The sequence below is a fragment of the Daphnia pulicaria genome, chromosome 1, assembly GCF_021234035.1.
Source record: "Daphnia pulicaria isolate SC F1-1A chromosome 1, SC_F0-13Bv2, whole genome shotgun sequence".
In the NCBI taxonomy this organism is placed as follows: Eukaryota; Metazoa; Arthropoda; class Branchiopoda; order Diplostraca; family Daphniidae; genus Daphnia; species Daphnia pulicaria.
This window is the reverse complement of record NC_060913.1, coordinates 20889203-20914125: the sequence shown is the minus strand read 5'-3', so window position 1 is coordinate 20914125 and position 24923 is coordinate 20889203. Positions and strand designations below refer to the sequence as shown.

Here is a 24923-nt window from a genome sequence, read left to right as displayed (position 1 = left end):
TCTGGTCAGCAGCAGTTGCGTAGTATTATGTACAGGTACGGAAAATAAGTGAAAGTTAAATGTAAGATATGATGACGCCGCCAGCGTTTGATTTGCTCCCCCCTTGACCCAGATATACCTTTTTTCACATATTTTCAACTGAAATAATACGTGGGAAAAATATGTTTCTCTTTCTCTCATTTTGGCTGAGAGTAATAGTAGTGGCAGCCCATTGGCTCGCCGAGGTCAAGTTTCCTATAAGAACGAAATGTTTTAAAAGAGATGTGCTTAAGGGCAGACACAACGAAACGTGTATTTACTTGTCGGGACTTTTAGTGAACGTTAAGGGAAAAAATAAGGAAAAAAAAACAGTCTAGCTGTGTATATAGATTGAGTGTGTGTGTAAAATGTGGATGAACGAATTTTTAGGGATTAAAAAAAAGCTGGTCTAGTTAAAAAAAAAATTATCAAAATTCCAAATATCGTGGATTACGTAATTTTTAAAAAATGAACGGGATGACGCATTAACTTTTTTGTTTAAAAAAAAATGTAAATGTTTTACCAGACGGCGCATTTTTGTACTGGATTCATTGCACTGCTCTAGGGGACAATTGTAATCGGATGCGAATTGGGGCATGTTGGCGAAGGGTCCACGGACGCGGAAGCGGGATGGAGAGTGGGCGCCCGTCAGGATGTGCAGTTTCAAGCTTTCCGGTCGTGATTTCTGACACCACACGTTGGCGGCTCCCAGCCAAAACAATTGTCTCACATTGTACTGGCCGGGCAATCGCTGCTCGACTTGATCCCAGTTCTCGAAACCGGATCGTGAGTGTACTGTCGCGTATTTGATGTAGGCTCGATACTGGCTTCCTTGATCCTGCCTTTGACGGCAATGTTTTCACCTTGAGTATTGATTCCGTTGATCTATTTTAAATAAAAAAAGATTTATAAATTTCAAATGAATCATTTTCCTGTTGTTGTGGTTTTAAATATAATTACATTCAAGCCGAGTTCCGGGAATGAGTAATTGCCGTATTGGTTAATAATGCACTGGGCCCGCTCCAAATAATTTTTCTTGGTCGGCGATTCCCACCATTCGGCCAAATTGCCGTCGGGACCGAATTGACGTCCCTGCACGCATCAAATAATAATAATGATATTTGAACGATAAGATCGTGGGAACATTTTAAAAAAGAATGATTTATTTTTTTACCTGATCATCGAATCCGTGCGTGATTTCGTGCCCAATAACCCAACCGATGGTGCCATAGTTTAGGTAGGCGGGTCTGTTTTTGCCGAAGAATGCGCCTTGAAGGATACCGGCCGGAAATTCTGCGTGAATACAAAAGAATAGAATAATTCACATGATACATCTTGGCAGAGAGATATCGTGTGTCGAAAGAAGGAACTTACGGATCGAGTTCTCTAGTGGTGAATAGTAAGCATTGACAACGGCCGGTCTACCGTGAGAAATCCAGTTCGTCTTGTTGACGGATTCGCGCAACTTTTTGAATGCGTAATTCGCGGGTAATTCGTGCCAAAGACGGTCAGATTGAGGGCGTTGCGCAGGTAGTCCTTTAGAGGAATGGCTGATGCCGACTACAATGTTTTTTTAGTGAATACCAAGAATTCTTGGCAATTTTGGAGGCAACTTCTGAATAAAGCAATTTCTTCCAGGCAGTAGCAACCAAGTCAAAGTTTGCTCTATAACTATAAAAGGTTAAACTGGAAGTAACGGACACAACTTGAAATTCATTAAATACTCTGGACGAGAAGTGTAGAAACTGGCAAACTTTCACTCAGAATGCATCTGGGTCAAGTAAAAGACGATAATATTCCAACAGTAAAATGGACGGCAGTTACAGGCAACAAGATCATTGTAATCAGGGACCGAATCCTAAATAGATTTCAAGAAACAAATATTATTGAACAAACAACACATTGACCATACATTTTTACGAGAACTTGATTTCCAGTAATTGAAAGGGAGATGACAGTTACTTGATAATTTAATATATTTTACCCTTTTGAACACACATTTTGATGGAATCAAATGTGTCATTAAATCAAACGCAATAAAATAAAGGAATTGACAGGCAAAAAAAAGCCTGTGTCAGGCACGACCCCCCTCCCTTTTTAGATGAAAAACCTACTCTAGTTCTACAGATAGAAAACCCATAAATATGGCATCAAAATGTGGGAACTTTAATATAGTAATAAAAACAGGGATACTTTACATTATGAAGATAATCACAAAGAGACGAGCACTTACCGAATGATCGACCACCATCAACCAGTGTGAGGGAAGCCGACGACACCATATTTGTTATGAAAGTAGCTGAATAAGCTGATCGACTATTAACATAGGTAGATTGTACTTGATTGAAAAAAAAAGAAAAAGCAGGATTAAATCGAATTTTATTTTTCAAAAATTTCTTTCAGAAATTCACAACTTGTTCAGTCTGGATTGAAAAAATACATCGGAAACTCGAGCCAAGACTTATTCGCAGGGTCTATATTGGGCTTTAAGGGCCACCAACAGGATCCTGATACTCTTCCAAAGCAAAAAAAGGCGGCGCCCAAGGGCCAAGCAGTTTATTAAGATCCTCTTCCAAAGCAAGAAAAGGCCGCGTCCAAGGGCCAAGCAGTTTATTAAATATGTTAAGTAATTTGGCATCTTCATCCGGGTCTCCCGTCGGAAGCTCACTTTCCTTCACTTCGACTTTCCGTGTCATCGTCATCATGCCGCGGAGTAAATTCAGTGTGGCCTTGTTGGGTGGAAACTGGAAATCAGATTGGACATTACTTTGTGCTCCAAGACTTTGCCAAACTTGAATGGCACCCACGTCCTTCGGGGCAATTCCGGCTGCAATCAATTCGTCTGCTTCGTTGGGGACTTTATTTGGATCCAGACTTTGCCAAACTTGAATGGCACCCACGTCCTTCGGAGCAATTCCGGCTGCAATCAATTCGTCTGCTTCGTGGGGGACTTTATTTGGATCCCAACTTTGCCAAACTTGAATGGCACCCACGTCCTTCGGGGCAATTCCGGCTGCAATCAATTCGTCTGCTTCGTGGGGGACTTTATTTGGAGTCAAATTTAGACCCACACCCATCATCTGATTGATAGCGCAGAGTATGAGCCCGTTACGACGATCTTCTTGTGGCGACGATGCAGTTGCGCGGACGGTAGGACTAATGGCTTTTCCGATTTCTTCTTTCAACTCTAATTTATGCCGATCCGGCTGCCCGAGTGGTTTGGCTTCGACTGCCTGGTTAGTTGACACTGATCCCACCGGAGTTGACTGTTAAGAGACACAACAAAATAAAACAACAATTATTATCATGACATTCAATAACAAAAAGAAAACGTGACGATCAAAGAGAGGCAACAAATAAATACAATGGTTGTTTGAAGGGATTGATTTATTACCGTGTTTTGATCGGTCCAGTCAAACTTGTTATCGTCGATATAACCCATCCGGTCAAAGAGATCGCGGAGCAGTTTTCGAAGATGATCGTAATCTGGTTTCTCGAACAAGTCCAAATTCCGTACATACCGTAAGTAGGTGGCAAACTCCTCTATAAATGGGAGAGAAGAAGTGATGAGAAAACGATTTCGATTCTCTACAGACAATTTTCCCATCTTGCATAATTCAGGACATGAATTGCTAGCCAGAGGGCAAGAAAACACTTACCAGGGAAGCCTTCACACAGAGCCTCAATGAAGTAGCCCGCTTAGTTTAGTCTCTTGAATCGGCGGCGCCCATACTCAACAAGGAGTATCACTTCTATCGGATGATGTGGCGTCACAGTTTAATAAGTAAACTAAAACTTGAAAAGTTTGGCTATTTTTTACTAAAAATAATTCTTTTCTTCCTCAGCTGGAATACCAGAGGTTTACTATTTTGGAACGTGTGGCAAAAAGTATAACGCACTGGCCATGGAGCCGCTGGGGTCCAGCCTTGAAGATCTTTTTAAGTTATGTGGTCGGAAACTTTCATTGGAAACTGTCCTTAAGATTGCGTTTCAGACGGTAAAGAATCTTCAATTTGTTCTAATTTAATGCATTTCTTTGATCTTTAAATGAGTTCTCGTTTCGAAATAACAGATCGATAGATTGGAGATGGTACACAGTGTCGATTTGATACACTGTGACGTGAAACCTTCACACTTTCTTGTCGGCCGAAGTCATACAAAGAAGGAAGACGTCATCCACCTAATCGGTAAAGTTTTCCGCAAAAGTTTATCTTTCTGGTGATTAAAGAAACCAACAACTTAACCTATTTCCACACAGGTTTCGGTCTGGCAAAAAGTTATGTTGAATAAACAAAAAATGCGTACTTGCTTGACCACAGATTCAAGACCAACTGCACTACTCATTCTCTAAGAGGAAAGCGGCGAAGTTGCCAAGTTATAACAATGCTTAAATCAAATTCAAGTACGTTTAAATTTGCCTTGAGCTTTGTTTATGCGGCGTTGCCTCTAAAAAAAATACATCTTCCGCCGTTTTCTCTGTCGTTCTCTTCCCTTGTGTTCGTCGCTATAGGGGCAATTCACTTCGCAGTTTCGCGTGTCAATTGTTTTGGAGTCTGCCATTTTTGCTGGTTGTTTACGTTTGTTTATACACTAGCGGTATAGGCCGAAGCCCCAATTTTTCAATAAAAATTTATTTCTAAGAACACCCGTGAATATTTCGTTTTTTTTATTTCAGTAATTTATATTGTATAACTCTGATTACTTCAATATGCTTTTCTGTATAAAATTTCTTCGTTATAGCCCTTTGTTTATACTACTATAACAAAAAAGAAAGAATAATAAATAATGGGTAGCTTAACTCAACTTTCGTAGTGACATTTCCTTTTCCTTTACAATGGTTAAAAGACAGGGATCAGCCTAAGGATTAATTTCATTTTCTCAACATTTCAATTTGATTTAATTAATAGATTTTCAAAAATTGTCATTTTGAATTGGGGATCAAAAGTCGCATAAAACTATGAAATATAACTTACCATTTACCTGGACAACAGATGCCTGCTATTCATTTAACTTTTCGATGAAAATTTAAATAAATGATGACATGTTTTACATTGAGCTCTATAAAAATGTGAAAATTTAATTGGGAATAGACAAGTAATAAGTATCGGGTTTGTTCATAATCGTATATTGCGGATTTTGGTTAATCTATGGAATTTCTTCTTTCCGCTCTACTGTTGAGAGTTGAGCCTGTTTGCGAAGAAATGGTAAAATGTGGTGTAATATAACTTAGTAAGTTATATTATATACATATATATTCAGATATTCTGAGCCGAAACAAAAATTTATCTTGCCTTACGTAATCCAGCCTGTTTCCAATTAAAGGAACGTCCAAAATGATGTACTTCAGAAATACACTTCTTTACCTCCTTAAATACCGCTTTCTCAAAATCAGAAAACATTTCTTCAAACAAATACTGAGGAACAGTTTTTTTATCGCCTCAAAACCTTTACATATAAAGTAAGGCTCTTTTATTCGTTTCTTTACTTAAAAAGGCAGGAGGGACTTGAATAATCTCTCCGCTTTTGTATTTCAGGAAAGCCGTTGATCGAAAACACTTTCACAATTGAGCGAATTCATTTGGTACCACTCTGAATATGCCATCCATGAAACACTGACGACAACTGTCTAGAATTTACCGTTGGTTATTCCTTAAAAAGAGGTCGTGACGGACACGTTTTTTGAGGCCCAACAAGTACAGGAACTTGGGTAAAAAAATCTCCGTCTAAATTCACAAAGAAAAATGAATAAATTAATATTTGCAGTTATGTACTTCAAATGAAATATAGGTTTATGATACTTCCCAGCTAGCAGAGTATATTTCCCAAATATTGCTAAAATATTATATTCCTACAATTGAGATGTTGGTAAAATAATTTTTTTAAATATTTATCCAATATATTTTTGCACCCGAATTTATTGGGTCACAATATTTTTCAAGTTATTTTACTTATATTGGTAAAATAACAGATTTATTACTTTTCAAATGTTGGCGAATGTTATTTGCTTTATATTTAGCTGAAAACTGCATACATCGTATTTTGCAGAGGAAGTTATTATTGGAAATTTATGAAAGAAAAAAATTTACAGTCCACAATTTGTTTATTTTTCGATTCATGTTTCACGGCAATGTTGGACATAGAAATCAATTATCTGAATCTGATGAACCTGAACTAAAGAACGAACTAATACAATCAAAATTTTTTTTTTGTTTTTTCTGAAATTGGCTGCTTCATTTCCAGATGATTCCACGTCTCCCTCCGACGATTCAAAGATGTCACTTGCTGAATTTTTTGAGAGATTTTTTTGTTTAATCTGTCCTTCTAATTTTTTTTCGTTGATTTTTCTCTTTCTTTTCTCTGTGCCCCCATTTTTATCTCCAGATTCAATAAAAAACTTTTGTAAAGACGTTTTGAATTGATTAGGGTCGTATTTATCGTGATGTCGGGATAAACAGGCAGCTAAATATACAAAAGTGTTTATCATTATTATTTAATTTTTATAACTTATATAAATTACGTCAATTATTACCACTAATGCAAGCCAAGATAGTTGGGCAAGATTGAGAAAATTTGTTTTTCTTTATTCCTTTGTCACGAATAACAGATGTTCCTTTAAAAGTACATAGCTGGGATAGCGGTATGGATATCAGAGTAGCCATCATGTTTTTGGCAGTTTGATATACTGAAGTACCAGGTACCATTTGTAGGAATGCCAACTAGAATTTAAAGTTACGTTAATAACATTACACATTGGTTTTATGTAGAAATAAATATAGTGTACGTACCAAATCGTTTTTTATAGAAGCCCCATCATCGCTAGCTATGATATCCTCAAATTTCACCAGTTCACTCCAATCGTCGAAAGGCATTGTGGGAAGCTTGTTCTTCAATAATTGAAGTCCGGAAGGAGAAAAGACTCCAGCAGCACGATTATTTTTAATCTCTATCACCATTTTTTCTGTTCGCTTACTTCGCTGATCCATTTTGATCAGTAGACGACTCATTTGAGCAGGAGTCCTGGACAAAAAAAAAAGTATTTAGATATAGTTGCATAAAATAGAGTATTCTAAAAAAAAATCCATACGTACAACACCATTTCTAATTCTGAAGTATTTTTCTGGCTTTTGCTTCGTCTCTTTTGGCTGAAGTTGATATCGCGGACTTTGGTTGCATTGGTCGCTCTAGATGCCAGCGTTGTCTCCTGGTATGAACTTTCAAAATCTTCTATATGTGATGGTTCTTAAACTGTGTCAATATTGATACCAGAGTCGTTGCTCATATCATCACATCGCGTCAACGTGACCTGACCATTGCGCTGAAATAATCCTAATAACAATAAAAAATTAACTGTTCTGCCAATATATAATAACAACATAATATCTATTGTCATTTACCTTCGGGCGCAACCATATCTTTCTCGAATGATTCGGAATTTGAAACAGTGCTGACTGTGGCTGTTTGAATGACAGCTTTCAAAGATTTGCCTTTATCCACTCCACGTTTTCCGGATACTAATAAAAGAAAGTAACTTATTATGATACTACAACTTAATAACAATAATCATATATTACCTTCGGGGACACTACTATTCAGCATAGATGGGAAATTTGAAATGTTTTGTTGTGTGGGCTTCTTGGCTAACGACTTTTTCACTGAGGGTGGCGTAGTCCTGGTCGATTCTTGCGATAGAGCTTTCTCACTAGCTTTTGAAAATTCCCCGATTTCGTAATCATCAGCATACTTTTTATTCGCTATTCTCAAACGCTTTACTTGCTCAGATTCTTCAAACGTTTATCCTTTACTCAGTCGTTCAACTCGCCGATATGCAGATTTAATATCATCTAGTAGACAAATAAAATATTTTACGTTAATAATAAGCAGATGACGGATAAGTAATTATAGAAGTGAAAAAAAAGCCTCAATGGAAGTAGCCCGCTTAGTTTCGTCGATTTTCTGATCACGCTCATCCACAGTGTCACCACGCAAGAAGTATAGACACATGTGCCCTAAAGCTTCCATATCGTCTCGTCTGCTTTGATTTTTTGTTTAATCAACATAACTTTTTGCCAGACCAAAACCTGTGTGGAAATAGGTTAAGTTGTTGGTTTCTTTAATCACCAGAAAGATAAACTTTTGCGGAAAACTTTACCGATTAGGTGGATGACGTCTTCCTTCTTTGTATGACTTCGGCCGACAAGAAAGTGTGAAGGTTTCACGTCACAGTGTATCAAATCGACACTGTGTACCATCTCCAATCTATCGATCTGTTATTTCGAAACGAGAACTCATTTAAAGATAAAAAAATGCATTAAATTAGAACAAATTGAAGATTCTTTACCGTCTGAAACGCAATCTTAAGGACAGTTTCCAATGAAAGTTTCCGACCACACAACTTAAAAAGATCTTCAAGGCTGGACCCCAGCAGCTCCATGGCCAGTGCGTTATACTTTTTGCCACACGTTCCAAAATAGTAAACCTCTGGTATTCCAGCTGAGGAAGAAAAGAATTATTTTTAGTAAAAAATAGCCAAACTTTTCAAGTTTTAGTTTACTTATTAAACTGTGACGCCACATCATCCGATAGAAGTGATACTCCTTGTTGAGTAGGGGCGCCACCGATTCAAGAGACTCCACTTTTATTGCCTGTTATGTATCCCTCCGCTAGATGGGAGCGCGTAAGCGGCTTCCGGCGGTGAGAGCGAGACGACGGCTCATCGAAGCCCTTCAGTTCAGTTCACGCTTTGTACAAGGCACTTGCAGTTCTCGAGACCTAGAATACATTTGTTTCTTCTTACAAGTCTCGTCGAACATAACATTGCCACATATTCATTTGTATCCTGTTTTTTCCTGGAAATAGAAAGAGGTTACATCGAAATAATTTCATAACAAAAGTCCCAAGGCTTAAATGCTCGAGGGAAACATTTTGGCATTCGTTATCAAAACCATATGAAAGACGCATGCTAACCTAATCTCAACTCGCCAAATCCAATCTTCTCCCCAACCTCGAAATTGGATCCCAGCATTAACTTTAATGGAGAAGAGGTGGATGCCGTAGAACTGCTACATCGAGTCCTAGCACGTACAGCCGAGCTAGAAGACTGTTTCCCATCAGATCCTCCAGCAGAAGGTACGCCTGCAACTGCATGGTTTGATTCACCATCCACCTCTGCTGCTGAGCTGGGGGACTGCATGGGGGATTTTGTCTGCTCGATAATCCCTGTAAATAAATAGATAGAATTTTAGTTAACGAATTGATCACTAGAGAGCGAAAGGCAGACAACCGTTCTTTTCACGTTGACAAGGATGTTGAGAGTAGTAATAATGCCCAAATTCATTCTTTAAACTTTAAAGTTTAACTGATGAATTGAAAGTATCGTTAGGCTACAACGATGGGTTTTGTTTTTGTGATTTTTTTTATTGCGCAAGTACCATGAATCAAAGAACGAATCGCGAATTTTGGTACAAATGCGGAAAAACGGGAGCATCACAACCCCCTTCGCCTACCAAAAAGCACTGCACAATTCACATTATATTAGACAGTAGACACATCTTCATTTAAGTGTGTAGGCCTACCCACTTTTTTATGGGAAGTTTCATTTCCCCGCTTTTAAGGGTTATACGGTTAAGGGTTATATACTGCATGGGAATAGTACATTGACGGCTACTAAAAAAGAAATTAAACATGATAAACTCATTCAACCATGGAATGTGTTACGTAACTGGTGCTTGAATTGGAGGCCATAAAGTCATAGTCTGGTCACAACACAACACAAAGGTACAAACTCAAATTTACCTTCTCAAAATCAAAAATGAAACCTGGCCGACGACAGTGTAACGATGAATTGGAGCGAATTTCTTTGGTCAATTGTGTCTCCGGACTGAAAGTGTGTTTATAAGGGGGAGTCGCCTATATGTAGTCGGGTGGCGGTCGTTTCAGAACGAACGACCAAAAGTGAGGCCCTTTTTCTCCGAAGCCAGGACGACTGTGCTTTGGGTTCGGCTTTTAATAATTGTTTCATCAACTTGTAATCGTTACATCAAATTAAAAAAAACGCCATTAAAAAGACCACGTTTTCTTCTATCGGAATACGTGAGATTGAATTCTAAAAACAACAAAAACCGCTGCGTCAATTCACGACCGTCTTTTTCCGTTTTTCAAAAATGTGTGACGGTGAAAAAAAAGGTAAAACAATGGCAGCAGGTGTGTGTTCTGCTGCTGCTGTGTGTGAAAAGAGGGGCTGCCTGTGGCTTTCTCAAATGCTGGGTGTGTGTGTGTCGAAACACACAAAAAACTTAAATGGCGACCTGGGGAGGTATGCAGCACCTGCTGTTCCTGCTAAGCTAACATTACTGGGAAGGAATCGTTGCCCACTAGCTGGCTTTAAAACAGGAAAATTTGAAAACGGTGGTGTTCAGAATGTTGACTGGCTTTCCAGAAACGGGAAAAGAATAAATGCCTGACGGGAAGAGTAAAAACACACGACTGATTGTTATCTAAAGTAAGTCAAGCTCACCTTGTTCAATGTAGTGTGCCATTCGGAAAGTGGGAACCTACAAGAGCAGCAAATGTAAAAAGAAAAGAAATCAACATTAAATGCCAGGCATGTACACAACTAATGAATTGAAATCAAGTCTGTTGGAAATTTACCAGATGCCGAATTGCTCAGTATGCGTTACCAGATTCTCTGCGGCACAAAATGCCAAACAATCAAACTGACGTAAAGTTAAAAGATCGAGGTCACCGTTTTCTGTGGCCTCTCTACATCCAGACCTGTCGACACATTCAAAAGTCGAGGGTTCTTATCGTAGTAGAAACACGACGAAAAACTGTCGATCAAAACACGAAAACTTTGCAACAGAAAAAAAAAATAATTCAACACTAAACAAAGGGGGGAGGCCGACAGCCTAGTAGTAGAGGCTTTTTAGTAGAAAGTGGCTTTCAAGTCAACCACTATTTGTGAGATTGTAATTGCTGAGTGCTTAGAAGTTAGAATACATTTTTATTTTAACATTATTTCCGTCAATGTTTTAACGTTTTTTTTTATACTTTTGAATGAATGAACGGACGGATTGACCCCGAGTAATTTTATGTGATCTTGTTGAGAGTTTGTGTCGTGTCTCAAGGCAGTGGCTGTTGGTGCCAACAGTGAAGGTGGGACTCTTCACCTAACTGTTATAGCAGCGAAAACTTTTGCATCACTTCTGTGTACGTTCTTCTTCGTCGGAAATCCAGCCGATCCCAACGTGACAATATTTTAGAAATCGATTTTGGACTTGGCATAGTTTAGTCCATAGTTTAGTAACACACCAAAAATCATCAAGTTAGCAAAGGCAGTAACACTGAAAAGAGTACTGCACTCAGATAAAAAAGACCACAACCTCAAGAGAACTAGACCAACAAATATGATGTCCAAAAGAGGAAAATCCGGCGCACCATCCGGCCTAGTGAGGTGAAAATGGTAATGTTATTTCCATAAGGAGCAGAAAGCCAATATGTTTGCCGACGTCTACGTGGAAGTAAGCAGTGATTCAAACCTATCGAGGAAGTTCCTGAACTAAAGAGAGACTTTTGAAAAGCGGAAACAAAGCCAAATAGAAGAGGAAAGCCAAGTAAACTCCGATCTGGAAGACTTATTCTCTCCACAAGAGCTAGCGGAGGCTTTTGAGGCCGCGAAAGATTCAACTCCAGGAGATGATAAAATCACAGTCCCCATGATTCGCCACCTATCCAAGGCAGCAAAATAGACGCTAATGAAACTAGTAAACAAATCTTGGGTGTGTGTCATCTCTCCCGTCTGAATGGAAGCACTCGCTGGTGGACCGGATTGTCAAACCGGGGAAACCACCTATACAGAGCCGTCCTCCTACCGACCGATGTCCCTGACGTCCCGCGTATGCAAGCTATTGGAAATAATTGTTTTACAAGTTCGAGTCCCTTTCTCCCCCTCCCCCCCCGTTTCCACCTACGTGGAGTTGTTGAATTCTCATAAGCGTAGGGGAGGAAGGGAGGGGGAAGAAGCGGAAGGGAGGAGGTGGGTGAAAACGGAGGGAAGTTTGGGATTAGAACGGATAAAAATAAAATCTGTTTTCAATTAAGAATGGACTACAATGAACCTGAAGCGAAAAATCTGGAAATCAATACTGATATAGAGCTTGATAATCTCTTCATTTCGAAGTTGATCGCGCCGTGCTAGCTCAACCCGTTCTATAGTTATAACCCTTTAAAGTACCGTAATTTACATAGTACTCTTCGGAGCGTTCCTAACCTTAGGGCTCTTTCAAAACCCTACCCTTCCCTTGAATTGAAAATAAAAAATGACTCAATCTTACCTCTAATGTCTACGTAAAAGAAATCGTTGCATTCCGATGAAAATTGTATTTTTGGGAACGCCGAGAAAAAATGCCTTTTTCCATATGGTTCTCTCGCGCGTTCCCAAATTTAGGTAGGTAATTTACTACTGTCTGATCGGCAAAAAAATGTGTGTTCGATTTGGCCACCCCAACAACAAAGGCAAATTGTGGACTCTATTTGAGCAAAGGCCATAAGAGTGTGCCTCAGCTTACCAAGAGAAACCGCAAATGACGCTCTACGAATTTAAAGAGGTGAGATGGCCCTTAGCTTAAGGAGAAACCTCACAGCAGCAAAGTATCTCTTAAGAATCCGTTTCCAATCCGGCTTTTCACTGATAGAGAGATAGACAAGCCGTGGTTCGAAAGGGAATGGAATCAAGAGTCCTCATTCATTGAAAGAGCCTCCCAATTCATCGAGGTAGCAGGGATCGACTTAAAAGCTACCGACAAATTCCACGTCTACACCAAACCACCGTGGCAGATGACATATCCCGAGATCGTTACAGCTCCCGCCAATACAGCGGAGGAAAAATTATTTATGGAAAAGAGGTTGGGAGAACACACCCTTTTCTTCACTGACGCAACAAGAAGACGGGATAGAAGCTGCAGAGCGGCATTCGTAATCCAACGGATGGCAATAAAAGAAATTTGCCCACTCGGGAAAATTGAGCCGACGGAGGAAGGAGAACTGACAGTCTATACTACATCTATACGGCGACAAAGTGGGTGGAGCAAAGCGTCACCGAAAGGCCGTAATAATCAATAATGCACGAATAAAGGCCGGTCTTAAGAAAAAATCTCGTCAACCACAGTGAGGCAGACCTCCACAACCGCAAGATGCATCCAGAGCATGTGGAAGTGAACAACAGAAGCAGCCACCTAACATTCGCATGTATCAAAGGTCACTTCAGCATTAGGAGTAACGAAGAGGTGGACAGGGCAGTCAAACTGCAAGCCGAGTTCCCAGAAATCGTGAGCATCAGGCCATCGGTAGCTACACAAAAAAGGCTAGACAAGCACGCCAAGAAAATGTGGCAAAGGCAGTGGTCATCGCCAAAAGCCACAACCAGTAAGTTCTATGTAAAAAACTTCTCAACCGCGCTTCTCTGCCCAGCTTTTTTCATGGAATTGAGAGCCGAGCAAGTGTCCCTCTCCAAAATTCGACTTGACAAGCTTAACCTTTACCACAAGTTATTTAATAAGGAAACATTTACTAATGGAAAAAAGAAAGAAAAGACACATACAAGAGTATATTTCAGAAAACGCGAGAAAAAATATCCCTGGCTACCCTCTAAATTTCCAAATCAAAGAAACCCGAAGAGATTCACTTTTATTCGAGAATTTTGTTTCAGTGATCGTGTAGCTGTTCTGAGTTAATTGCTGTACAAAATTTGATCAAATAAATCTTATGTGATGCGACAATTGCTGCCCTCATCAATAAACTGACCTATAAAGAAGATCATATAAAAAATTGTTTTTTTTTTAATATTTTATTTAGTTCCAACATAAGTGTAGTGTGATTAATAACCTCCGTCCTGAGTGCTGACTTTGTAAACATTGGTAAACATCGGCTATGTCACTGATTCTTTATTTGGTCTTTCGGTAAGTTTTTTAATATCGTAGATTTCCAAAGACATATTGTCATTAGGATTCATCCAAAAATATTTTGGGCATAATTTTGACATTTTTAATCATTAACTTTGGGCGAGCCGCAAAGCCATAAGAATTCATCCATTGATTAAAATATTAACTTTGATGTGTTGTCCTGCCACTTTGATTACAGTCTATCCTTAATTCGGGTGTTACTAAACTATGGAATTGGACAGTCCAAAATGGACTACTAAAATATGGACTTCGATCTAAAATTATGGACTTCACCAGATGGCGCTGCCAGTCCGAAAGCATGGACTTAGGGACCTAAAATATGGACTTTGTCCTAAAACTATGGACTTCACTTCATGGCGTTTCCAGTATTTAGGTATGGATTTTTGTGCCTAAAAAGTGCACTTATTGGCCTACCACCTAATATGTGCTAATATGCTTAGATGAACTTTCCCAAATTACACACGGAAATTTAAGTATTATAGATTTTTAAATATTTGAGAAGACACATACATTTTACAGAATTTCCAAGTTTATTTTTTGAATCGTTTAATACCAAGTAAATACGTATCACGCATAACAAACAACTGTTGTCAAAGCAAAAAAGTCTTATAATTCTTGAATTGAGAAAAGAAATAACACAAAATATTTTAACGTTTAAATGTAAAATGAGCGGTACCAGGGCACTTTTTTGCACTTGATGGCAGATTCGGGTAAGTTCTCGCATTCCTGATGGAAATATTCTTTGCAATTGTTGCACTGATGTATCATAACGTGAATTTTTTAGGAAGGAGTTCATGAACTCCAAAATCGGGCATTCGACAAACTCAGAACAGGGGAATGGAGATTTTTTCATTGGTCTCTAATTTGAACGCGTTCGGAGTCCTTTGGTCGGAAAAGGAATGATTGAAAATGAGGAAAATGAAAACAAAACGGCTGAAACCAATTTGAATAACAGCTTCACAAGTGGGCATTTAAAATTTATTTAAAAAAGGTTAACAGAAACTTATGAAAAAAATATTAAATTAAAATTTGGTATTAAAAATGTAGAGATATTTGAATAAACAATAGAAAATATAGTGGCCACCGCTTAAGCCTTTTCTGCGTGCGCAACTTTTCCCGTTATTATATGTCCGCATCAGTCAGCATTTTGTAGCAGGTTAGATCTTAGATTTATAAAAGAAAATTGGTATTTTTTTCTAGTTGTCTGGGTAATTTAATTTAATACGTTTTATGCTAGCAGACTTAATAACATGCTACGAAATAATGGCTTAACTAAATAAAAAAAGGGTGGAAATATGCTTATTTTTTCCTTATAATGCACAACATATGAATTTCGTACATCTACATGAATTTTATACATACAGGAATGATAAATATACAATCGTTAGCGGGCAGTTTAACCAAAACTCCAGTTGATTGATTTGGATAAAGTCCATACTTTCCAGGAAAAGTCCATAGTTTAGTAATATGGCCATTGGTGAGGCGTTCAAGTTCTAAAATATGGACTTTGACAGGCAGCGCCATCTGGTGAAGTCCATAGTTTTAGATACAGATATATTTTAGACACTGGAAGTGATAGAGGAGAAGGCCCGCTTCTGGTCAGTGTGGTTCGGGTCCAGTGTTAAAGTTGTATACATCTGAATATCATCAGAATACAGTTGATCCGAGACACCGCGCCTCATTGAAATGGCATAAATAGGGCTTTTGTAGAGGGTGAAAAGAACGGGTCCAAGTACGGACCCCTGGGGCACACCGAAAAGAAGAAGAACAGCAGCAGACCATACACCAGAAATACAGATAAACTGGAGGCGACCAGTCAAGTACGACTCAAACCAGGAGAGAACAGTGCCTGAAAGGTAAGAGCACTCAGACGACCCAACAAAATACCGTGATCCACAGTGTCGAATGCAGCACTCTGGTCAAGTAAGGTCAGCACAGCAGCATCGCCATTATCCAACACTAGTAGGAGATCATTAACAACTTTGAGTAAAGCCTCAGTTGAATGATCCGACCTATAGGCCGACTGCACTGGGACAAAGAGATTACATTTTATCAAATGACTAGTGAGCTGCCGACACACCACCCGCTCAACCAGTTTAGACATGAAGAACAGAAAGGATACAGGACGGTAGTTGTTAAGATAATCCGAGCAGAGAGAGGGTCTTTTCAAGAGGGGAGTAACATAGGCTATCTTAATCTCATCTGGAAAAACTCCTTGGGAAATTGACACGTTGGACACTTAAGGCACAGAAAAAATTCAGCAAATTTCTTCAAGAGCGGGATTGGAATAGGATCACGGAAAGAAGAATTGGAGGGACAAGCTTTAATAAATGATTCAATTTCAGATACCAAGACCCTTTCAAACGAGGAAAATGGGGTAACGTTCACAGGTACATCAGCAGCCGGATGACAGTTGCGAACTGCATCTAGGGCAGATCGAATGTCAGTAACCTTCTTGCAGAAGTGATCACTGAAGCAGCCCACCAAATCTTGCAAAGATCTACGACGGGAAAGTTTAGAGTCAGGTTTTTTCAAAAGGAATGAATCCACCACTTTAAAGAGGGATAGCTTCTCAGATGTTTTAGCTATCTCTCTGTTGAGATACGCCACCTTCTCTCGATCAAGAAGCCTACGCTTCTTCTTGTTGAGGTCTCTCACAATTTGTCTATCGACTTCCAAACCAATACCACTCTTCTAACGATTTCTCCACCGACGCTCGCTGGCTTTTGCCTCCCTATGCACAGCTAGCACCTTTTCCGACAGCCATGGATTAGCTGGCCTGAAAACAGCCATTTTGGTGCGAACAGGAGCATGAGCATCAGGGAGAGACAACAAGTCGCCATTGTATTGAGACACTAGGCCATCAATGGTGGAAGACGGCGATGAGAAGACAGGAAGAGCCAGCATATCAGAGAGGAATCTTTCAGAGTCGATTTTGTTTACTTCACGATAAATGACTTTCTTCGTAGGCCGACCCGGTCGGTGCACTTTTACATTAGAATTGACTGCAATGTGATCAAAAATTAGCTCAGTATTGTTACAACGAGTGATAACATTCTCAGAGTCGCGAGTGATGACCAGGTCGAGTGTGTGATTTCCATCAAGATGAGTTGCAACGTGAACTTGCTGGGAAAGACCAAAGGAATTAAGAAGAGAGAAAAACTTGTTCGCCTTAGGATTACCAGGATTGCCAACATGGATGTTAAAATCACCCACCATCAACATCTTGCCAGGAGATAACATCCGAAGTTGGAGAAAATCAGCAAAGTCTTTGAGGAACTGACCATCACTGCATCTAGATGACTGAGATGAAGGGTGGTAGATCATGACAAGGTGTATGCAAACAGAGTTGCAATGAAGACGGACGGCCATGTGTTCGAAGGAAGACGCAGAAAATCCCGTCGTAGCCATTTCAGCACGGAGAGACGAACGGTAAATAAGCGCCATGCCACCACCACGTTTGCCCACTCTTGGAGTATGAACAGCATTTATAACCGGCCGGGCAGACGTTCAATAAATCATCTTAGCCATGATCAGAAGAGAGCCATGTCTCGGTAACCGTCAGAAATTCCAAGTCATTCGAAATAATGTGATGCGAGATGACATTTGATCGTTCGGACATAGACCTTGCATTGACGAGGGAAAAAGGCAGGAATTTCAGAAATGTCCTTTGTTTTCTCTTCGGCAGGCCGGCTCGGACACCACGCGGAGTTGGACGTTTGACATGAGGCGAAACCTTGCATGCACAGCTCACGGGCGATGCCAAGATCTAAAACTTCTAGATCTGTTTCAAGATCCAACCATCTGTTAACAATGGCCTCTCCTTCTCGGCCATTTTAAATTTCGGGTATGATAGTTTCACGACTAGTAATCGATAAGTCGGCAAACGGAGAAGAGATGTCCTGAACCTGCCGCTGTGTCGCGTTTTTTTTATATTCTAGCCCTCCGTTTGCACAAATATCAATTTGGAGATGTGGCAAGCATTTTGAATTAGCTCTACAACTTTCTGTTGTTTGGGCGGTGATAGAATCCCAGCTCTTTTTTACCAAGCGGGCAGCGTTTAAAAAGTTTGCTGGACAGCCAAAGCGAAGGTCTTTACTACCCTTTTTAGCCTAAGTAGTAAGAAATTCGATGATATAATGCCAAAAGAGTTTGCATTACCTCGCTTTAGCTTGGCCTCGTCGAAATTGTCATAAGCCTTGACACCCTCACTCAACATTTCACTTTTGTAAAGTGTTTTAAAAGTTGGAATGATGCCTTCATCTAAAGGTAAGGTAGACTGACGAAGTTTTGTGGCAAGAAAAAGATCTCCACTTGGCCAGTTGGATAAAACAGAGTAGGGTAATGCCCAGAGCAATTGTCCATAAGCAAGGCAATGGGTTCTTTTCTACATTTTCTTTTTATTGGTAATAGTATATCAAGCCGTCTCCTGGTCTACCCAAGCATTTCGCTGTCGTGTGACGTACGGAATAGGGCAGGGCATCACGAAAACAGTATTGATTTTTTGAGGTGCCAACGATTAGGGAGAAGAGACCCACCCTGGACAATCCCTCCAAAACCATAATATCTTTTAAATTTTTAGCTAAATAAAAAAAATACAAAAGATTACTCTTAGCTTTAGGCATCTCCTGTATTTGTTATTTATTTTTTACTCGACTATGGTACTGTACTTTTCTGGACAGTGGTAGGGTAAAAAATAGACAGGTATCTGTACAAGGTTAGACAGGGTCTTTTAAAGGTGATAGAAATAAGTAAAAAATCTGAAAAAAATGTAAAATGGAGGGAATAGTATAATAAAATTATTAATTTTTTGACAAAATCGTCGTTTGCCCGATTTATATCAAATTACGCTGTCTTGTATATTAAAACTTATGTATATAATACAATCATTTCATAGCCCTTTTTCCCGTGTATTTAAATCTTTTTTCAAACCTAAATTTGGTTTTGAAGTTATTTAAATATAATTTTAAAGTAAAACGTCTTTTTTCTCTTTCTCTAAAAAGATGGTGGGGCATTTTAGGACAGAACAATTTTCATGATTTAAAGATGCAAAAAAAAAGTAATTTTGAAAAAAAATTGGTACTATTCGAAACAAGAAATCAATTTTCTTTCGAATTTTTTAATTACAAATTTGAAGACGATGTTTAAAAATTAAGAAATAAGAAAGTTTAGAAAAAGTTTAACTATTTTGCTACTCGACTGCAGTGACGTGGAAAATCGTCTGCTAAAGCCACGCTCATTGTCTCATTGGCAAAAATACCCCGTTTTCCCTGTACCAGTATTACCCCCCCCCCCCCAAAAAAAAAGAAATATATTTCTACATTTGATTTAATTTCAACTAAACAAAGTAACGTAGCAAAAAAACCAAAACGACATTCAACGCATTGGCTTTTTAACCACTATGTTAGTTTTCTCATTTTCGTTAACATCTCAGGGGTATCTCAATTATAAGAGGCCACTGGGAGAAAAAATTCCGTCAGAAAAAAAAAATTTTTTAAAGAAAACTTTTTTAAATGTAGCTCCCACAATTTTCGTTACTTTTCATAAAGGCAAGCACAAAAATCCACAAATGACCCGCTCTACCCTAAGCAGAGTGAGAGAGACTATGGTGAAACGACGCTGTAGGAATTCTTCATAAGGCTTCGTCATGTTTTCCAGCATTTTCACAAAGTTGATATCACGTAACGAAGTTATAGATCACGTGATTTTGTGATTTGGGGACGCCCACATAATAGTTCTCCCTAATCTGCAAGGCTGCCACCACGCGTAGCCTTACGTCAACATAGTCAAGAAGCCTCATGACTGGTAATTTATCTAGAGAATGTCTCTTTCAAATACTTTGAAACTAAAATATTAAAGAAAAACTTGTTTCCTTTGTGGTATTAGTTATTTAAATGAAAACAAAAGAATTGGTAAATTTGCTGTACCTAAGAACACGTTTTGCAGTTGGAAATTAATCCTTCCTGAAATGAAGCAAGCATCGTTACTGTGTGAAAATCATTTTGATGAGACAGATATTGTAAAAGGGTTTTCAGGTGGCAAATATTTTCATCCCTATGAAAGATGGAGGTTAAGCTCTTCTGCTGTTCCTTAACATCACTTGGGTATTACAATTGTTACTGTACTGTATTACATGATAGTCGTAACATATTACTTTCAACAGATAAACAGGAAGCTTCTACCAAAGTATCCAGCCGTACTCATCTTAAACAACTGTTTACTCTTAACAAACAACAAAAGCAATGTGTTGTAATGCAAACGACAATTTCAAATGTTCAAGCCTCATCAAACCGTCTTTAAAAAGTACCACCACTTCTGGGTAATGCAGAAAACAGCCAGAAACGATTAAAAATAACTTTTGGAAGTGACAATACACCACCTAACCAAGATACGAGGAAATGTAAACTTATCAGTAAGTTGTTTAAGATTCAATCACTTTCTACTAATTGTATTTATAATATATCTTCCACGTCTACTATTATGACAGTTCCCCAAACACATAGTTGTGTTTCTATGCCCAATTAAGGCTCTATTGGCATCACATCTATTGATGAAACTACAATTGAAGAAATTATTGTACCACCAAAATTTGTTTCCATACCTAGGTACATAGTTTCCATTTGCCTAGACCCACTTGAGCTAACATATATCTTGTTTACTAAGAATACGTGTTACATTGTTTGTAATTTTTTAAAAAATGTATTTCAGCGTTTTTTCGGAATCGTAATTATACACCAACTGCCCACTCCTGGCTCCAAATGTTCCATATTCTTTTACTTTATACTCCAACTAAGATGCACGTCGAACGTGGAAACATTGACAACGAAGAAAATATCCGTGTTTTAGTTTCTTATGAAGATGAAGCCTTTTGAATAAGTTCAAGGTTTCCGAAAAAGAAGCAGCTGCAATACGAGAATCCTTCAAGGAGCAATTGCTGTCAGATCTTTCTGTGCGCTACGTTACAGTTATGGACGACAAAATGTCTACTGACGAATCAAAAGATGAAATGATTTATGACATGTGCGGTTATCTTCTGAAAACTCGTGATAGAGCCATGTCGCGTAAAAAGCTTACTAGGGGAGCTGGAAACCAAAGGCATTTGGACGTTAGTTGATGCAGACGTCGAGTCATACGTCTGCGAGATTAGTTGTTGAGTGAAAATTCAAATCTCTTAGATCGAAATTGTTAGAATTCATTGAAAGAGATGGCGAATTTCGTCCCAGTTTTGGCCGTGGAAACTAAAATCCAACGGAAACTATTTGCTGAAAAGTATTTAGACTTGGAAGACGACGGTTTTTGGAGTACAGCTGTATTTTCGGACGAACAACGTTTTACGTAAGTGTATAACAATTCATAAATGGTGACAAGCGAAATGCTTTATCTAATGTTTCGTACATATATTTAGTTTTAACGATGCTAGCGAAATATCTATTTACTCTGGTGCCCATCATGCTGTTGTAGCCAACACTGTACCAGTGTGGGGTTGTTTATCGGGTGGAAGCTGTAAGAACATTCTTAAGAAACTTGATGGCCGCTTGGATACAAAGCAGTACATGGAGCTGTTGAGTGAAAATGTATTGCTTTTCTACCAGGGAAGCCCTTTTGTTCATGATATCTTCCCAGTGCACACCGCTTCATCAGTCAGGGAGTTTTTGAAATGCAACTCAATTGCTGTATTAAATGATTGGCCTAAGAAGTCGGGGGACATCATGCAACTGGAAACTGTTTGGCTAGATATTGTAGACAAACTCAAAGATTCAAACATTCTGGCATTTGACACCGGCTCTCTGTGGTCTGAATTATTGCAGTTATGGGGTAAAATGTCTTTGAATGGTTACTTCTGTGAAATAATTTAAAAAATTCCACAGCGTTTACAAAGTGTTGTTGACTGCGATGGAAGTTGGATTCGTGCCAATGTGTAACGTGTTTACTTTATGCTCAACAAACCGTTACAAGTAAATAAACCCACATAACACAGGGCAGTCCCACGGATGTTCGACAGAGGTCGTACACGGATGTTCAAAACATCCGTCGAACATCCACTGGACCGCCAGACATCCGCACAGGAGGGCGTTTGGAGGTCGGAAAAGCGTTAGAAGACCTACCCAAATCGGCGCCGACGGACATCCCAGGTTCATTACTCAGGATATTAATATGACGTTTCTGGGCTTTGATTTCGCGTTTAGATCTGCATATATTCATGATTGTTTAATTCTTAAAAAACGCATAATAAATCAAATAAACCCTCCATCGTTCACATTGCAAAACTTTTTTATTGAAACGATAAATGTGTCAGTCTTGGTAACATCAAGAGAATGAACGGAAGAAAACAATAAAGCGGATGAGTGGAGACAACAAAATAAAGCATTGGAAAACAAAGAGCTGAAAACAAAAAAAAAATAAGGACTGAAAAAATAAACGAGATGTCTACAAATTTAATTTTAATCATTTTGCTGATGTTGAACAATGTCCCTTGGTTTATCCTTGTAGTGTCTTAGAAAGTCAATTATAACATCGACCACATCCCTTTCACTGATAGCAGGCTTTTCACGCTTTGCTGCTCCTAATCAAAGTTAATTTTCAAATTAAGTTACAACTATTAAGAATTATAACAAATAAAAATTTACTCATGATCGCCTTCCCGATGTTGGTCACAGAGAGATTACGGTTGCCCTTTTGGCCGAACCAGGAAAATGTTTACCCAGTTCCTTGGAAATTAAGCGCTTTGCAATAGAGCGCACGATGTTTCTTCCATCTTTGCCTCCGATTCCAGTTATATAGATGAGTATGCTAAAAAAAACAAAAAAATAAAATGGCTAAGAAGAAAATCAAGATAAATAATATTGGGTGTATTTTGTAATACGTAACAACTTCTTCCGAACGGAATTAATTTTCAGCATTTCCTCGTCGAAGGAATGGAAATCATCTAAAGATTTGAGAGGAAAATCTAAAAGAAACTCGCCCTGCTCCAGGTCCTGCTCCATCATGAGTCGCGTTTCTATTTTCTTGAGTTGCTCAAGGACGGAAGATCTAAGAAAACGATTATCCTTCGTATCGAGAGAGATTGAGACGATTCCTCTTTGAACGAACTGATCAGAAGATTCTACAAAGTAAAAAAATATAGATAATGAAAGTCTTCAACAATAATATTAAACAACTAATATCCTACCAAAAGGAATAGATGTAACTTTTGGCCTTCTATTCCCCGCTTCATTTTGACGGAACTGGTTCACGATACCATCATCTAAATAAAAAATGGAAAATATAATTTTGATAATCATTACGGTATTGAAAAAATGCTTTCTGAACACCACAAAAAAAAAGATAATTACCACGATATTTGGAAGTAGACGCCAAAGCTCTTTTATTGGAAGGTGGAGTAGAACGAGATGGATACGCATCTTCTTCTTCAAATCCATATAGTCATTGGAACGAACGCCTGAAGATCCAGGGCGGTTGCTTGTTGCTGAAAAACAACAATTTAAATTGAAACATTGTTTTCTGAACACCACAAAAAAGATAATTACCACGATTACATTAATGTAATGCGAAACGTAGTTCTTCTAACTGTTTTTTTTAATTTAGTACGACGTGTGACTTTTGCTCTAATTAGGGATCTGTATGGATTTTAAGTGATGTTCTATAGAAAATAAAACTGTGATAAGAATTATAAATTTTGCCCTAACAAACTAAATCGAACCCTACAAGCCATTGACGCAACCACCAAAATAGTGCACAACCCGGTCCTGCTAGACATCATGAACCTCCTAATAGCCCTTAAAGCATCCGGAACTCAAAAATTCCTTGCATAGATCCCAAATCATGTCGGCAATCAACGGAAACGAGTCAGAAGATAAATTTGCCAACAATGAGGAAGCAATCTCCATCATAAAACCGAATCCGCAATTCACTCACTAACAACGAAGTCACAGCCCTATACAAAAAGAAATGTCAACGACAATACTCTAAATAAATTAAAACAATGTGGGAGACTATGTGTAACTTTCAAAAGCAGGCTAGGCATCGTTGAATGGTTCCACTATCAGCAGAGGCCAATTAGCTTAACATTCCAGCGCCTAAGAACTGGGCACAACAGGTTAAACGCCTTCATCAGCAAGCTGGACATGGAAAAAGACCCACTGCAAAAAACCTTAGCAGATTACACCCCAATTAAAGAATTCTTCCTTAAAATAACTTTACCTGGTGCAGCACCAACAATCTAGGCCTCAACACATCACTGCGCAAACACTGACAAATAGAAATCCAAAATCTCCTAGCACAATTCACCGAAATCCACATCATATCACATGATCTCATCCCTGTACGACAGACAAACAATCAACAGAAAACAAACACAACCAATATGCCATTGTCACCAAAGCAAATAATCACCATCACACTTCACTCAAAATTGAAGAAAAAACGCCAGCATGCCGCTGGTAAAAAAAACTACCCTAACAACAAAGTCAAACACACCAAATGCCCAAACCAGAACCTTGATGGTGACCTTATGTGTTCATTTAAAACGAGTAAAGTAAGGTCTGGAACGAGCCTTACATTAAGGACTGCATAGCGCTGCGTTTGGCGGGTACTCAAAGAGGAAGCAAGAACAACAGATTATCAAAATGACTCAAGAGCTGAACATCCCTTAAGCGGAAGAAACAAAGTCAGAGACAACCTGACTTTCGTGGAAATGGAGGCAAAGACTCCTTGCAAAGCACAGAAAATTGTGCCAGAAGCTAGTTATCAGACCCAAAAAGGAAATTTTACAACGAAAGCATGGTGAAAAAAACATCACCCGAGCCCAAATAACCAAAAAAGGAAGACTACTACAGAGGAATAGAAAAGAGCTTAAAGAGATTAAAAAGACGCTGAGACTGCTAATTGAGGGAGTCACGGAATTCATCCCAAGCAATAAAATAGAAAGTCTGAAAGAATCGGCAGTGGAGC

At 38.8% G+C, this 24923-nt stretch overlaps 1 protein-coding gene and 1 pseudogene across 1 annotated transcript; both read right to left on the bottom strand.

The window, feature by feature from the left end:
* Positions 1–524: 524 nt before the first annotated feature.
* On the bottom strand, positions 525–2300 carry LOC124350787 (neprilysin-2-like). The gene is given in 7 exon segments (XM_046801650.1): positions 525–579; positions 581–742; positions 775–903; positions 979–1110; positions 1193–1311; positions 1393–1578; positions 2252–2300. Coding segments are annotated over 7 exon segments (819 nt in total). The 3' UTR covers positions 525–537.
* Positions 2301–2380: 80 nt separating this feature from the next.
* Positions 2381–17384, bottom strand: LOC124350698 (annotated as a pseudogene).
* Positions 17385–24923: the final 7539 nt, after the last annotated feature.